Source organism: Zalophus californianus, chromosome 5 (assembly GCF_009762305.2).
Source record: "Zalophus californianus isolate mZalCal1 chromosome 5, mZalCal1.pri.v2, whole genome shotgun sequence".
Taxonomy (NCBI): Eukaryota; Metazoa; Chordata; class Mammalia; order Carnivora; family Otariidae; genus Zalophus; species Zalophus californianus.
In genome coordinates, this window is record NC_045599.1 from 96545648 (window position 1) to 96562113 (window position 16466).

The 16466-nt window shown below is 42.1% G+C and overlaps 1 protein-coding gene across 4 annotated transcripts in view; it reads right to left on the reverse strand.

Annotated features, from left to right (window-relative positions):
- The window catches only part of TENM2 (teneurin transmembrane protein 2), a 1539571-nt gene that overhangs the window by 51793 nt on the left and 1471312 nt on the right, over positions 1-16466 (reverse strand). For all 4 annotated transcript variants that reach the window (XM_027606095.2, XM_027606096.2, XM_027606098.2 and 1 more), the window contains 4 exons: positions 12070-12090; positions 8893-9125; positions 7518-7672; positions 5414-6288 (listed from right to left, as the gene is read on the reverse strand). In XM_027606095.2, coding sequence (XP_027461896.1) covers positions 5414-6288; positions 7518-7672; positions 8893-9125; positions 12070-12090 — 1284 coding nt within the window. The remainder of the gene's footprint in view (positions 1-5413; positions 6289-7517; positions 7673-8892; positions 9126-12069; positions 12091-16466) is intronic.

Consider the following 16466-nt stretch of genomic DNA (forward strand, 5'->3'; position numbering starts at 1 on the left):
AGTTGCTTAACCAACTGAGCCACCCAGGCGCCCTAAGCTGTTTTTTTTTTTTAAAAGATAAAATTGACAACCCTTAGCTAGACTCACCAAGAAAAAAAGATGAGAGGGCTCGAATAAAATCAGAAACTAAAGGAGATGTTACCACTGATACCACAGAAATACAAAGGATCATAAGAGATTACTACTAAGGAGTTTCAATCAGTAATCAAAAGCATTCCAACAAACAAAACTACAGGGCCAGATGGCTTCACTGGTGAATGCTACCAAACATTCGAAGACTTATTAATAGCAATCCTTCTCAAACTCTTCCAAAAAATAGAAGAGGAGGGAACTATTCCAAACTCATTTTCTGAGGCCAGCATTACTCTGCTACCAAAACAAGGACAACAAACGAAAATTACAGACCAATATCTCCAATGAATATAGATGCAAAAATACTCAAATCGTATTCATATTTAAATTAAATGTAGAAAATCATATTCAACAGTACCTTGAAAGTGGGATTTATTCCAAGGATGCAAGGATGGTTCAACAGATGCAGAAAAACATCTGACAAAATTCAACATTCATTAATGATAAAAATCTCTCAACAAAGTGGGTATGGAGGGAATGTACCTCAACATAATAGAGGCCATATATGACAGATCCACAACTAACATCATACCCACTAGTGAAAAACTGAAAGCTTTTCCTCTAATATCAGGAAAAAGAACAATTAAACAAGAAAAAGAAATGCATCCAAATCAGAGAGAAGTAAAACTGTAACTGTTTGCAGATGGTGTGATATTACATATAGAAACAGAACCAATAAATTCAGTAAAGTTGCAGGATACAAAAATCATTATATAAAAATCTGTTGTTTCCATACACTAATAACAAACTAGCAGAAAGACAAACAATCCCATTTATTATTGCATCAAAAAGAATAAAAAAACCTAGTAAGAAATTTAATCAAGGAGGTAAAAGACCTCTTATACTGAAAGCTATAAGACATTGATGAAAGAAATTCCACGTTCATGGACTGGAAGAATCACAATGTCCACACAATTCAATGTAATCCCTAACAAAATTCCAATGGCGTTATTCACAGAAACAACAAATAGTCCTAAAATTTGTATGGAACCAGAGAAGATTCCTAATGGCCAAAGCAATATTGAGAAAGACGAACAAAGCTGGAGGCATCATGCGCCCTGATTTCAAACTATATTACAAAGCTATAGTAATCAAAACAGTATGGGATGGGCATAAAAACAGACATACAGGTCAATAGAGCAGAATAGGAAGCCCAGATATAATAGGGAGCCCACACACATATGCTCATTTAATTTATCACAAAGGGCCTAGAATATACAACGGAGAAAGGACAGTCTTTTCAATAAATGGTGTTGGGAAAACAGGACAGCCACATGCAAAACAATGAAACTGGACCGTTACATAAAAATTTATTCAGAATGATAAAAACCTTAAAGACCTGAAACCATAAAACTAGAAGAAAACCTAGGTGGTAAGCTCCTTGACATGTCTTGGCAATTTTTTGATTTGACCCCAAAAGCAAAGGCAACAAAAGCAAAAATAAACAAGTGGGATTGCATCAAACTAAAAAGCTTCTGAACAGCCAAGGAAACCATCAACAGAATGAAAAGGCAACCTACTGAATGGGAGAAAATTTGTGCAAATCATATATCTGATAAAGGGTTAATATAAAAAAACCTTATACAATTCAATAGCATAAAAGCAAACAACCCGATTAAAAAATATACAGAGGAACTGAATAGACCCTTTCCAAGGAAGATACACAAACGGCCAACAGGTACATGGAAAGGTGCTCAACACCACTAATCAATGGGAAATGCAAATAAAAACCATAATGAGGTATTACCTCACACCTATCAGAATGTCTGTTATCAAAACCATAAGAAATAAGAAGTGTTGGCAAGGATGTGGAAAAAAGGAAACCCTTGCACACTGTTGATGGGGATATAAATTGATGTAAACACTATGGAACACAGTATGGACTTTCCTCCAAAAATTAAAAATAAAACTACCACATGATCTGGCAATTCCACTTTAGGTATCTATCCAAAGAAAATGAAAACACAAACTCAAAAAGATATCTGAACCCCATGTCCACTGCAGCATTCTTTACAATAGTCCAGATATGGAAACAACCTAAATGTCCAATGGAATATTACTCGATCATAAAAAGAATGAAATCTTGCAACTTGTGACAAAATGGATGGACCTTGAGGGCATTATGCTAAGTGAAATAAGTTAGAAACAAATACCGTATGATCTTATATGTGGAATCTTGAAAAAATAACCTGAGCTCATAGACACAGAGAACATTTTGGTGGTTACCTGAAATGGGAGATAGGTAAAAATGGGGGAAGGGGGTCAAAAGGTACAAATTTCCAGGTATGTATAAGTCATGGGGATGTAATGTACAGTATGGGGATAATAATACTGTACTGCATATTTGAAAGCTGCTAAGAGAATAAATCTTAAAAGTTCTCATCACAAGAAGAACATTTTTGGTATCTCTGTAAAATGATGGATGTTGACTAGACTTAGAGTGGTGATCACTTCACAATATATACAAATATCAAATCATTATGTTGTACACTTGAAACAAATATATCAATTTTACCTCAATATAAATAAGAAAATATGGATGGGACTGGAGGAGATGATGCTAAGTGAAATAAGTCAAGCAGAGAAAGTCAATTATCATATGGTTTCACTTATTTGTGGAACATAAGGAGTAGTATGGAGGACATTAGGAGAAGGAAGGGAAAAATGAAGGGGGGGAAATCGGAGGGAGAGACGAACCACGAGAGACTATGGACTCTGAGAAACAAACTGAGGGTTCTAGAGGGGAGGGGCATGGAGGGATGGGTTAGCCTGGTGATGGGTATTAAGCAGGGCACGTACTGCATGGAGCACTGGGTGTTATACGCAAACAATGAATCGTGGAACACTACATCAAAAACTAATGATGTATTGTATGGTGACTAACATAACATAACAAAATAAAATAAAATAAACACTTCTAAGTGTTTGCATATGGGGCGCCTAATGGAGTACTTGGTACCAGACAATATCCTCAACTCCTGCAGCCGAACAGGGACTGTATGAGGAGTTCCATGACCTGGGATCCAGGCAAAGATTTAATTCCAAAGCACCTGGACACGTATGATGGTTCCTGGTGCTGTGCTTCCTTATGAGAACTGTAGTGGAAACTGGAGATTCTACTTTTGGGGAACAGAGGATTGGGGTTGAGGCCAGGATCTCAGGGGTCACAGGAAGAAAAACATGTTATGTTCTCTTTGTCAAAGAAGAGTGAGTTTCCTACAGCTGTGCTTACTTGCCCATGGAGTATCTTCAGATTTAGGTCTCTTTGCAAATAAGTCTACACATAGTTGCAAGGACCTATGAGTTCCAGTAATGGGATCTCAAAGACCACTCAGTGGAACCACTGCAGCTTTGGCCTGTGTGGGGCTAAAGGGGTACTTTTGACTCATTTATTAAGCAAGTATTTACTGAGTGCCTACTACATGCCAGTCATTGTTCAAGGCACTGGGGACATGACTAAGAACAAAATGAATGAAAATCCCTGCCTCCATGATGTACACATGATGGACAGGGCAAAAATAAACCATGATTTAAAATATAGAGTATGTCAGATGGTAACAAGTGGTAAGGATTAAAATAAAGGAGGGAGAGAGAGTGCGCGTGTGGAGGGGTGGTTGTAATTTTAAGTAAAGTCTTGGGCCTTTCAGGGATACAGGCTGCTCTTCCCCAGCTGACCATGTGTAAAAGTACTGCAAAGCAAAAGGAATTCACCATCTTTTTAGGAGCAACAAGAAAACCTAACACATTTGAACTCTTACAATTGAGAATTTGTGACAATTAGATTAATCCACATTATCAAAAAGCAGCTCTTCAAGAGAGAAAACAGTCATGCAGTTTCCATGTAACTTGTGAACTTTTTTTTTTTTTTTTTTAAAGCATCCTGCCCGTATTTTTATTCAACTAGGGACCCCTCCTGGAAAATACTCCCCCAGTTAGAGCTAGTGTCTAAAGGTGCACCGAAGGCTGAACTTCTTTATTATGGTCTCTAAGTCAGGCCTAATTCAGAATGGCCTCCTGAGAGTGACATTGTTTTGTACTCACTCATGTCAGCCAACAAATTATCTCTGAAATGCACTGGGTCCTTAGGTGAGACTGCTAGAAGGGAAGGTGAACATCTTATAGGTGTTTGGGTTATTGTAGAGTTTTAGCCTAAGTTGGTGTGAGAGCTAAAGATGGCACTCAGATGGTGCCTACAGAGGCAGAGTCACTGGCTGGTAAAGTTTGATCAAGTCCTAGTGCCCTGAAGGATGCTAGGATGCTTCCGAAATCCGAGGAGGACAGCTTGGCCCAAAGAGAAAGAGAGCAAGGGAAAGCAATTCTGCAACGCAGGAAATTTCCAGCAGGTGGCAACAGCTTCCTTTCCATTCTCCCAAACCCATTTGCCTACCAACTGGAAGTGAAGATTCCTGGACTTAGGAGTGATCAACAATGGGATTTTCTGTTCTCTCTCTTGTCCCCCATTCCCTCTGCAACAACCCCTCCCCAACTTAGCTCTCAGCCAGCAGCGACACCCCGACAGAAAGCAAGCAAGGACTCCAAATGTGAGCTTAACCAGATCCTTCACCATCGCGGAGAGCCAGATCCTTGCAAATTCCATCTCAGTCTTGGCAGGGACTGGGGGAATCACGCCTTAGCAATTTTCCCCAGCCAGCATCCCACTGGTTAATACCTGCAGCAGTGGGCAGTGTGACCAAGCGCTGCCCACAGGAGTGACGGAAAACAGCTTTTTTGGCAAAATAAACAGCAGTACTATTAAGTATGAGATAATTGTTAGGGGTAATATGACCAGCTCTCACATCTTTTAATATACCTAGCATTTTATCTGTATTGATCTGTTTCTGCTAAGGAGGAAATTCAGAGTTTATCTACCTGTCTGTGCAATCAAGTGTGTTGCTGGACCTACGGGCCAATTACAGGAGTCCCACCAGGACCTTGCCTTTTAGAGTCTAATTTCCGCACCCATGGCAAACATGAATAATCAGCAAAGTTAATGAGCACTTGCTCTCCCAGGTGCTGTGCATGTCCAATATCCTGAAGTTGGAAGGGCAAGCAGGCAAAAGAAATTGCCAGCCCTTATAGGGAGGATGTTCAATATCATAGACCCAACAGTGCAAATCACTTAGAAGTCAAGGAGAGGGGACATGAGTATCTTGAGGCCACAAGTTGACATTAAAGTCAGGAAGACAATGTGACTAAACAATTTTGAAAGCTATGTGGATAGCCAATCCTGCCGCTGGCTAGGGTAGGGTGCTGTCGAGAAATACTTAACAAATGTACTTACTCATAGAAAGTTGTCCATCCTGTTTCATCACTCTTGGTGGCTAGGAGGCCAGTGTTCCCATCATAGGTCATGAGGCCAAGCTCTAGACTCTGCGTGGACACGACTTTGAGACCTCCGTTGGTGCCCACTGTGAGGGTGATGATCTGGTTGTCAGGCATGAGCAGGTGGCGGGGCATGCCACTACTGTCCCGACGGATCTTCAGGGAATTGCCATTATTGTCAATCAATTCAGTGACATCATTGTCAGCACTATAAGTGAAATTGTACAAGTACTCCCCAGTCACCAGGCTCACAGTGTACTGGTGGATACCATCGACGTTGAAAACATACAGCTCCTGTTCTCCGGGGGATGCAGCCTCATACTGGTTGAAAGCATTAAGAATGGGCTTGTTTTTGCTGACTGCCCTGATCCGAATATTTCCAAGGTCTGCGATGTAGATGGTACCATCTGGAGCTACAGCTAAGGATGATGGGGAATTCAAGATGGCATCGGTCGCATAGGCATCATCTCCCGAGTAGCAGTTGCAATTGACATCGTTTTTGCAGTCACAGTCTGAGGCTGCCCCAGCTAAAAGGCAGATCTCCCCGTTGGTTGTTACCTGGCGTAGACGGTTAATCTTCTTCTCATCTGTCTCAGTGATATAGAGGACCCCAGTGTGGGAAATGGCAATGGCACTGGCCGACTCCAGCGCAGAATGAATGGCTAGTTTGCTGAGTGAGTAGTCAATCCCAGGAACCTGGCAATGCATGGGGCGTCCTGCAATGATGCTGACTTGGTGATTCTCAGTGATTCGAAGGATGACGTTGTTCTCGAGAACATACAGGGAATTGTCCATGGGGTTGACAGCGAGGTCTGTTGGCCACTCCAGGCGAACCTGTGGATGACATGGCATCAAATTAAGGAGCAGCCTCTAACATGCCCAATGTTTAACTGTGAGGCACATATATTGGTTTTACGCAGCTGGGGAAAAAAGACTTTTTTACCCACAATGTATGAGAAGTGCCCATCACCAAACCACTTGCCCACTGCCCATGTCAAGTGGACACGATGAAGAAGAGGCCATGTAATATATGGCCATCTCCTGTGATATCATCTGCTGTGGCTAGAGTAGGTCACCAGCTCTACCCATGTTGCTCTTCTCAGTCCCAGAAGATTGGACCAAGGTCAGAGTCATCATATACAGTTGTACAGGTAATTCACCACACAAGGGGCTGATGTAATCCATCCCGTCCTCTGCTCATCAAGCCATGGGCCTAAGGAGGCTATGTTCATTTAGAGGCAGCACTTTTATCTAATACACAAAAGGAGCCATGTTGTTTGGACCCAAGGGTCGCCAATGCACAGTCCGGCTAGTGAACTACAACTTGAGCATTTGCTTGAAGAAATGAACTAGGCCTTCTCTGCAAAACTGAAGCAACCATCTTGGTGGCAAGTTGTCAGTATGTTGTGGAATTTGAGCTGAAATTAATGAGGTTGACTGAAGGTTGAAAAGGCCCTTATAGGAAGGGCAAACATATTTTGGGATGTTTGAGGATCCATATAATAAAGTCCAGTTTCTCCTGCTGTACATTTGAGTGAGCCTCTGTTCTCTGCCCCCATAAGAGCCCATACTAACGGAATATCACTTGGCGGAATCTTGTAGATGGCTTTGCTCTAGTTTACTACTGCACAAAGTAAAGGTTTATATAGTGAGGATGCAATCATTTCAGATTAACAGGGAAGTTCTGATTGACATATAACACTGTATAGTACATTCTCAAACCTGCAATAACGATGGAGAAGAGAGGTAATTACACAGTAACTCCTACCCTGTAATCTGCCACGGCTGGAGTATGTCACCAGCTCCACTTTCTGAGCAGAACTCCCCCCACCACCCCCCAACCCCCCCCACTTTCCTTTCTCTCTTGTGCTCTCTCTCATTCCTATCTGACATTTCCCGTTCCATCTTGCTGTCTAGTTCATCTCAAGCCTTCTACAAACAAACCTGTAATCTCTATCTATATCTCTTCCTTCCACTCCACTTTCAACCCAAACAGGCTGCAGGTGAGAACTTCAGGCCAAGAGCCAGGTGTGGCATAGTGATGAGAAATAAGAAAGTCCCACCTGGGCCACATCCATGCTGGAGTCACAGCTCAGTGGCCGGACAGCAGTGAGGTCATTGGAGCCCAGCAAGGTAGAGATGATTCCATTCTGGTCAACCTTCCGGATCATGGTGGCATCAACAAAGTACATGAGCCCGTTCTTGTCTACTGCAATACCTGATCAAGACAAACAGTGGGAGTGTGTTTCTTGGCAAGGAGTAGGGCTTGTGGGGATGGAGGTGGGGATGCCCTATTGGGCATTACCTTCTTGGGCCAGGGACCTTCCTGGATGGATTCACAGGCTTTAGAGCAGTGGCTGTCAACCTTTAAAGGTAATACCCTTTCCCATGAGCACTGTGCTGAGACCTGCATAGTTCCTGGGGTGCTGGCTGTATCACCACCCAACTGAAGAATGAACTTTGGGCTGCAAATGAACCAAGGCTGCAAATGAATGAATGGGGAAATAACTTGGCATCTGCTCTCTTCAGAAAATAAGTTATTTCCCAAGTTCATTGCTTGAAAAATTATTGGTAGTAAATTACTTGAATACCCTTCACAACTAATTACAACACTGGGGTTGAGAAACAGTGATTCTTGCTGTCACAGACTCCCAATTCAAAATATATCCTCCAGGAAAGTCACAATTAAGCCTTGACTCTACTCAGTATGCCCTGTGGGAACACCTGTTCTAGCACTCTCCTGGTAAGATGCACACGGTGGCTTCTATTTCTTTGGCACCTTCACCCTAAGGCCCAAGCCCAAGGCTCCTCATCCTTAATCCACGCTGCCAGATCCTTTAGTGGTAGCTAAGAATGCTAATAAGAATTGGGCCTTCGAAGGACCAATCAGTCCTTAACCTTAAGTAACCCTGGTCCTTTTCAAATAGAGATCCATTGATTCTAAGAACAACCCCCCGCCCCCCTCGCCGGCCAATCCCAGGCCCTTGGAAATTATACCCATTCTTAACTGCCACCATTTATTGGGCTCTTAAAAAATGTCAGGCCCTGTGCTTAAGACTATGCACACTACTGTCGAACATGAACATCTGGGGGTGGCTGGAGGCCCTCACTGGGCTCTGTCTCCAGCTGGCTCTCTGGCTCATGGAGCTAACGTTTCCCCCTGACACCGTGTGACTGGCAGCAGTCAGAAATCTCCAGGAGCAATTCACCCCACTTTCCATTTGTAATCTATGTGGCTGATGAAGTTTACTTCAGATAAACACATTTTTTTTTTTTTTTTAAATACCCACACATCAAAGCAACCTATCAGAGTGAAATTACTGTAGGGAAAGCTGTATTTGGGACTGCCTGGGCTTAGTTAACTTTCAGTTAAGAAGAGAGCCAAGCTTGTGGCAAGCTTATTCTGGGGGACAGGCTTTCTTCCTTGGTAGCCTTTACCTCGCGGGCTCATCAGGGTGGCATCCACGGCCTTCCCTCCATCTCCACAGCGGGCTTCATCGAAGGGCAAGCATTGCTCTCCAGTACCTGCCACCACTTCTGAATTCCCAGCCAGGTCTTTAGCTCCGCTTAGAGACTTGACTCGGTAGATTCGCCGACTGTTGGTGTCAGACACGTAGAGAGAGCCAGACACAGGGTCTACTGCCAAATAGTACTTGTGCGCTGGGTTGTTGCTTTAGAAGAAGCACAAAGAGAAATGAGAAGGGGGCTAAGCAGCTGGTCTAGTGGATCAAAGAGATGACAAAAATCTTAGCAAGACTCTAGCCATTTCCAGTGTCTTTCCACTTTATTGAACTGGAAAGAATCTAACATAACAGCTTAGTGTTCTAACACATCATGGCTCTTAGCTACTGACTTCTAATTGGACCTAAACTCCTCATGCTATGCCGAGTTCATCGTTTCCCATCGTACTAAAATGCCACTGCTTCATTCAGCTGGTACGAAAGATCCCACTCTGGTCCTGCTTTTGTGTTCGTGTTTTGTGTGTATCAGCCTTCTTTACTTCCCCCTATGGGTTTGATCTGTTTCTCAAGGGGGATTGAGGAACACTTCCATGAGACAAGGTCTTCTTTTTAGTCCATGCTTCCTCAATGCCTCCAGGGTACTAGATCATGAAGACTGGGGCAACCTAGAGTTTTCCTAACTTTGTGATGGGAGGCTCCCAGAGCGATCCCTAGTCCTCAGCCTCAGTATCTATATTCTTTAGTGTGGATATGGATAAAGTTGGCTTTTTTTTTTTTTTTTGAAGAAATTTGATGCCTTGCTGATATCATACCCAGAATCTGGATTACTGAGGGAGGAGATATAGTTTTCATATTTTGGGTGAGCTTAGAGGTATGGACCAAGATCTGCTAAGGCCCTAAGCTACACTAGGAGAGAAATACCCTCGTGTGTGAGAAATATAATAGGAAGGCACTAAGCCTCAGAGACCTGGACCTCTTTCTCTGCCATGTATCTAGCCGCCCTATATGTTGCTGATTAGGACAGGACTAAGACACAGGAAACTCTAAACTCAATGCTGACCCAGCTGGTGACCTGAGGTAAGTCTCTTGGCCATATTGGGTCCTAGATTGCTTATTTGGATAATGAAGAAATCAGATCATCGCTCATGTCCCTTTTGGCTCAAAACCCTACAGTTTCTTCCCTTTGCAGTGTCTGTCACTTGTTGGAGGTTGAGACCAGAATAGGTGCTCATGCTATTCCTCTACTGGTTATTAAAGTCACTACCTCTAGAATACCACTAGTGAATGCCTCTCTGCCCTAGTGTGGTAGATAAGGTTTTGATGCTGCATGCCAAAAATGAGCACAGGCCTTTTGTTTTTCAGTTATTTTTCCATTGTAGTTTGGAATTATGGGAAGGAAAGGGATGGAAGAGGTGAAGGCAAGGTGAGGGTGATGATAGTGTTGGATGCATTTGTCCTATTGACATTAGCTGGTAAATTACTAATTAAAACACCCCCATTTGAGTTCTTCCTCGATTTAAGGAAGAAAAGAACTAGGAAGTTATTTTTAGGAACAATTTGTGAATCAAGACCATCTTTAATTCCAGCTTCTCCTCAGGTTGCTATTAAGAAACATAAGTGAACTAGAAGTCAGGGTCTTTCCAAAATTCCAGCCTAGAACACTAGTTTACAAGAGTAGGCCACCAGGGTTCCTTTTCTTTCCTTCACCTCCTTCCTTCTTCTTCTTCTTCTTCTTTTTTTTTTGGCTATTAAGTCTTCAGAGAATATCCACATATGCAAAACAAATTAGGGCAGAAAGGGAAAACTTCATGCCATTTTTTAATTAGATGCTCTACTTTGTTACTGAATGAATAGTAGCTGGCGTGATCAACAGAAGGATCCGGGCACTGCACATCTGTGCCTATCTATGAGCAAGATAATTAATTCTGGACTTTCTAGGGAGCCCGATTCAAAGAGGCTTTTCAAAAACTCTGGCAGAAGAGCAGATGTGTGAGGGTGTGGGGTCAGTTATTGCTGGGGTCTTATTCTATCCCATGGTGTCATACCCATCCCAACCAAGATTCTTAGAGACTCTTGGGTAGATGGACAGCCATGCTTCCACATCTGTGAATGTGGTGAAGGTCAAATGGGGTATGTGAATTTGAATGGGGGGTGGCCTTCCAGGGCACTGTTGCTTTTTTTTTTTTTTTTTTTTTCACTTGTCCCAGTTGGGGTGCCTGTAAACAGCCAGTTTGGGAATATGGAGGAGGCGGCCAAGGGCTCATATGCATGGCTTTTCCACTGACTTTGACGATCTTGTACAACTTGATTCCACTCTATGTCTAATTCTCATGTAACATCAGGAAGAAGCCCCTTCCATGTTTCATTTCAAGAAGAAGCATTCCCTTGAGTATTAAAATACATCGTTTTGCTTTTCTTTCTTCTTCCAAATAAAAAAGGTCACTTTTCTTCCATTTCAGTGCAACCTGGCATTTTCCTAACTTTGTAATGGGAAGCTCCCAGAGCCATATGCACACATATGTGTGTTGTGCACTATATATGTGAATTTTACCAATATGGTTTTAAATGATAACCTGGAGCAGTTGAATGACAAAGGATTTAGACAAAAACTACTTGGTCTACACCCTTCCAACTACTTAAAAGTGATTTAACTCCATGAAAATTCCCAATGCATCTGACTGTTGGATTCATTCTGACCAGCAGATTGTCAATTAACTTGTTTTTTTTTTAAATGACCATATATCCAGGGGGGAAAATCATTAATGAGTTGAAAATGAGTTTTTGACCCGTTTCCAGTTCATTAAAGCTTTTGTGAACCCAGTCCAGCATTTACAAAAGCCAGAAGTTTGCCTCAACTCTTTAGCCCAATTATGGGCCGCACTGAGCAGTCGGGATAAAAGTTCGCTGAGGGTTCATTATCTTGCACTTGCATCTCCCGGAAATTCTAATTACTGTCAGCTTATTTGGTTGCTTTTTGACTGCATTTCATAATTGCTAAAGCTTATCATATCCACAACACACAATTAGCACATAAAAAAGTTACTATATTTGGTACATAAAAATACACATTACACAAGAAGCACAAAACAAAAAGCAAACACAAGGAAGCAAACGAACCATATCAAATTATATGGGAAAGAGTTCTTCGTCTTACCTATGTTTAAACTCTTTATTTCTTTATAGAAAGAAAACAGAAGGAAAAAGAACAAACAGTTAGCTGAAGAATTGATGATAAAGCAAACATAACATTTTCATTTCTTGTATAATGGGGCCCAAAAAAGGCAGTCTTTTTCTTTTTTCTTCCCTTCTAGCTGACAGCTCCTGGCTCAATTACTTGGGAAGTACCCCTGATTTTGGACTCCTCCTGGCCATTGAAAAATCTAGACAAGAATGCTTGAATTCTCTGACCAGCGATGTGGCTGTCACATGACACAGGTGGCAACAGGTGGCACAGGTCTTCTGGCTAATGAAAGGATGGCAAATAGGTTACCTCTTGAGTGCCAATACCTATTGATTAGTAATGGCTGCCAGGAGTGCGGGAGTAGGATTCTGAAGCCAAATGCAAGACCAGCTGTGAAGAGTGCTGTGACTCATTGGTAATGTCTGCCCTGGGTGTGGGAGGGAGCCTGGTGCCACCTGTGCCATGTGTTTGCCATTACAAGGGTAGAGTGCATTACAGGTAGAGTCCATACCACCCAAGAAAGCCTCTTCCCAAATCCATCTGCAGTTTGGCAATCATTCTGTTGAACCCTAAGAGTGTCAACCATTTCTTAGCCCTGCTCCATGACACCTTCCTTCTCCCCTATCTCACTTTGCCCGTGTGGACCCCAAGTATGCATTCTCTCTTGCAGAAAACACCCATACATGAAATTCATGGGTGTTAACATCCTCTCATAATTGGAGCCAAAGACTCCAGTTACTATTCTTTTTTTTGGAAAAACGGTAAAAGTTTTGCTGTTTTTTTTTTTTTTTTGAACAAAGATACATGTCAGTTTCAACAGGAAAGTGGCTAAAAGTTAATAACATTAGGGCAAAGAGGAGAGAGGCTAAGGCCTCGATAAAGAGAACTGCTTCTCATTCCTGAGGCTTTTTTTTTTTTTAAGATTATTTATTTATTTATTCATGAGAGAGAGAGAGAGAGAGGCAGAGGGAGAAGCAGGCTCCCAAGGAGCAGGGAGCCCGATGCGGGACTCGATCCCAGGACCCTGGGATCAGGACCTGAGCCGAAGGCAGACGCTTAACCATCTGAGCCACCCAGGCGCCCCATTCCTGAGGCTTCTAAGGCCACGGTGGAAGGAGTCTCTAAGCCCTCTTTCCTTCTGGCTGAGGGAGGAGGCTTCAGGGAAGGGACAAAAAGGGTTTAATGCCCTGATTCCTGCTTAGGTGCAGCCCGGGCCTCTGCCAGGGGCCATGATTAGTAGTGGGTTTGCACAGGGATTACATTTTTATATTTTATTCCAACGTGTTAGTTTTCGTTAAAAAAAAAAGTTAATTAAATGATGCTGATAACTCCTGAGCTCTGACTGACATAGTGCAATTTAAGATTCATTCTGCAAAGCCTGGTGTGTCGGGGTGGCAGCCGGGAATTCTCGCGTCTATTTTATATTGCTTAATGAAAGTGAAATGTTATCTGCCACCAGTGGTAGTCATATTTGGCTCTTAATTATTGCAATATCAATTCCAGTTTTTTAGTCAAGATTCTGTGAAAAGACTGGATGGGATTTGGGTCTTCAGACGTGACCTACTTCTTTCCTAAGAACATCTGCTTTAAGTTGATTAATATAATATCTATGCTGGGGGAAAGGAGAAGGGCATGAATGGGGGGACCAAGTCACTGAAGGTATAGTCAAATGAGCATATGGATATGAGCTTTGGAGAAAGGCTGAGGTCACTGCTCTTCCAGTCCAGGGCCATTGGCAGGGTGGGTGCTTAGCGGCCAATAACCCAAAATAACAGCAGTGAATCAGTCTATGTAGATCAGCACTGGTGCCTTACTTACAAAGGACAGGCCTAGGCTTTGTGTCCATGCCTCAATATTGCAAACCCTTCAGGCACAGCCTTCAAGGGCAAAGTGGTGTCTTGGATTAAAGAATCGAGATGGCTTAGCTCTGCACACTGTGAGTCTCAGTGAGTCCTCTGTGAGGCCTTCACGGCTCTCCAAGCACACTCAGTTTATCATGAAGAGCCCTCATCAGGCTGTCTTGTGATTTACGCCTGTGTGTTTGTCTTCCTCACTTTGTTGTGAATGGGAGCAAGTAAATATAGATATGACATACTCATCTCCTTGGTGCTGATTCTTAGTAGAGAGCCCTGGAGAGAGTGGGGACTGGCAAAAATGCGTTCTTGAGTGACAGAAGGAAGGAATGAGGCTGCTTCCCTTAGTGCTGGGCAGACCATGCCTTGGACTAGTTCCAGTCCCTTATGTTCTGCTCAGAATCACAAAGCTGCAATCAGTTGAGACTATTACCTCTTTCCTTTCCAACTCTCTCTGTGGCACAGAACAGGGTGGAATTAGAGTGGCCACAGTTTTTTGTTTGAGTTCTAATGAAAGGGAAGTTGGTTGGGAGAAATTTAGTTTAGATTTAAGGTGGACATGGTTATGTGGCTCAAATGGAGTTCTTTCACTGTCTAGTTAGATTATTGCTGGTGATTCTGGTATAGAAGTGGCTTTTCAGGTACAGTCTCACCTTATGGTGCAGATTTACCTAGCATTATTACTGGAAGTGTAATGCCCAATGTCACCAAATGGGTGTGGCCTGGCTTGTTCTGAGTGGGCCCCTAGCTCATTCCGCTGATGTTAATGGTCTCCAACTTGAGAGACGTGGAACTAAGGACAAATTCCAACAAAAGGCAGGACACAGGTCTGTGTTTCCTCTAACTCAAGCAATGTGTCTTGAATCCCTGGTGTGGATCAAACACCACTCTAGGCATCAAGGGGCAAAGATGCCAGAGGTGCCTACTCTATTGAAGCTCACACACTGGCGCCCTAAAGACTTACACAGAATATTTCACTATTAACAGGACGTCAATGACAAGTTCGTTCATGAATGTCAACTCAAAGACTATTTAGATTATTCACTGTACAAGGAAACCTGAAATGCCCAGAAATACTATGAAAAAAGCTTGATAAAGGTTTTCCAAAATTTTACAACTCTAACAATTTTCATATCACCAGTAATCAGTTGTGAACATGAGACAACATTTACTAATTTATCAGTAATCTGAAACACATTTTGACCATAGTTATCCTAGAGGAAAGAAAGACTATTGCTCTATTCTTTCTATAGATAATGACATTATAGAATCATTGTCATATTAAAAGATGGTCAAAGAGTATGCAGCCAAAAAGTATAGGTAAACAAGTAACATGGAAGTGTAATAGTAGTTAATGAATAAGAAAATTTAGGTAATTTATCTGGATTTTGTGATGTTTGTACTAATTGTTGGCTTTTCAAAATGTGCAATTTGTTTTGGTTTCTTTTCTCATCCTGAATAATATTCAGTTTCATTCTGAAATTATGTAAGATTCAGGCTCCACGAAACTTGGACATGTCTTAGTAAAAGAGCTTTGAAAACAGTGCCAAGAACTGCCCAAAGTTTTATGGGGATATTTTTATTATTGTTATTCTGGGGAGGGATGCTGTGTTATATTTTGTTTCATAACCTTGGTGTTTATACTCTGACCACACAGGGAAAGCATTTCCTTGGTAACTAGAACCATATATTCCTCCCTAATATTCTGTACTGGTCTCAAGCAGGGTCTCTTCTTACTGAAATTCTCAGGCAAAGCTTATATTTGGTGAAGGTTTCTTCCAACTTCTGCTGCCCTTGTCCTTGTTCCTAGGCTCCTACTCTTTTGTGACTCTTCCTTCTCCAGCACTAACACATTTGGACTGGACAATTTCCTTCCCTGAAGATCTTCCCTGATACAATGTTGCTATTGCCCACTTTCAATAGCACCATCAGAATCTCAGCATGGGGAAGTGTTTTAGCTGGGGACAAAAAAAAAAAGCATATTTAATATCATAATATAATTTTGTATTTGGAAAATAATTTTTTTTTAGATTTTCAAACATTATAGAAAGTGTGAGATTCTTATATGTAGCACAAGAGGTCAAGTTAAGAAAAGGCAGAGAGGCACTGTCCCATACCTTATAATTTATTGCCTTACATTGGGATACAATCCCTAAGAGAGTCTCAAGTTGGGGAGGAAGGAAAGATTTTCACACAACAGAAATTCACTCTAGGATGTTAATGACTGACAAATTTATAAGGCTTGGGTTTTCCAAGGATCACCTGGAAAGGGTGAAGTTGTAAGAAAGGAAATGGGCTGCTAAGGGTGGGATAACAGGTTTTTTGGGGAAGTGGCTGTTGAAAATGTCTTGAATGCTGATGGAACGGAAGCATACAAATGATAACCACTTTACCTAAGAAGGCGGCTCTTTTTAACATTAGAAGTTTTCTAAGTGTGTAGAACTCTGCCCCTGTATGTTTTGGATAGGCAAAGGAAGGAAGAAGAGAGAAGGGTAGTGAAGGAACCACGGGAACATT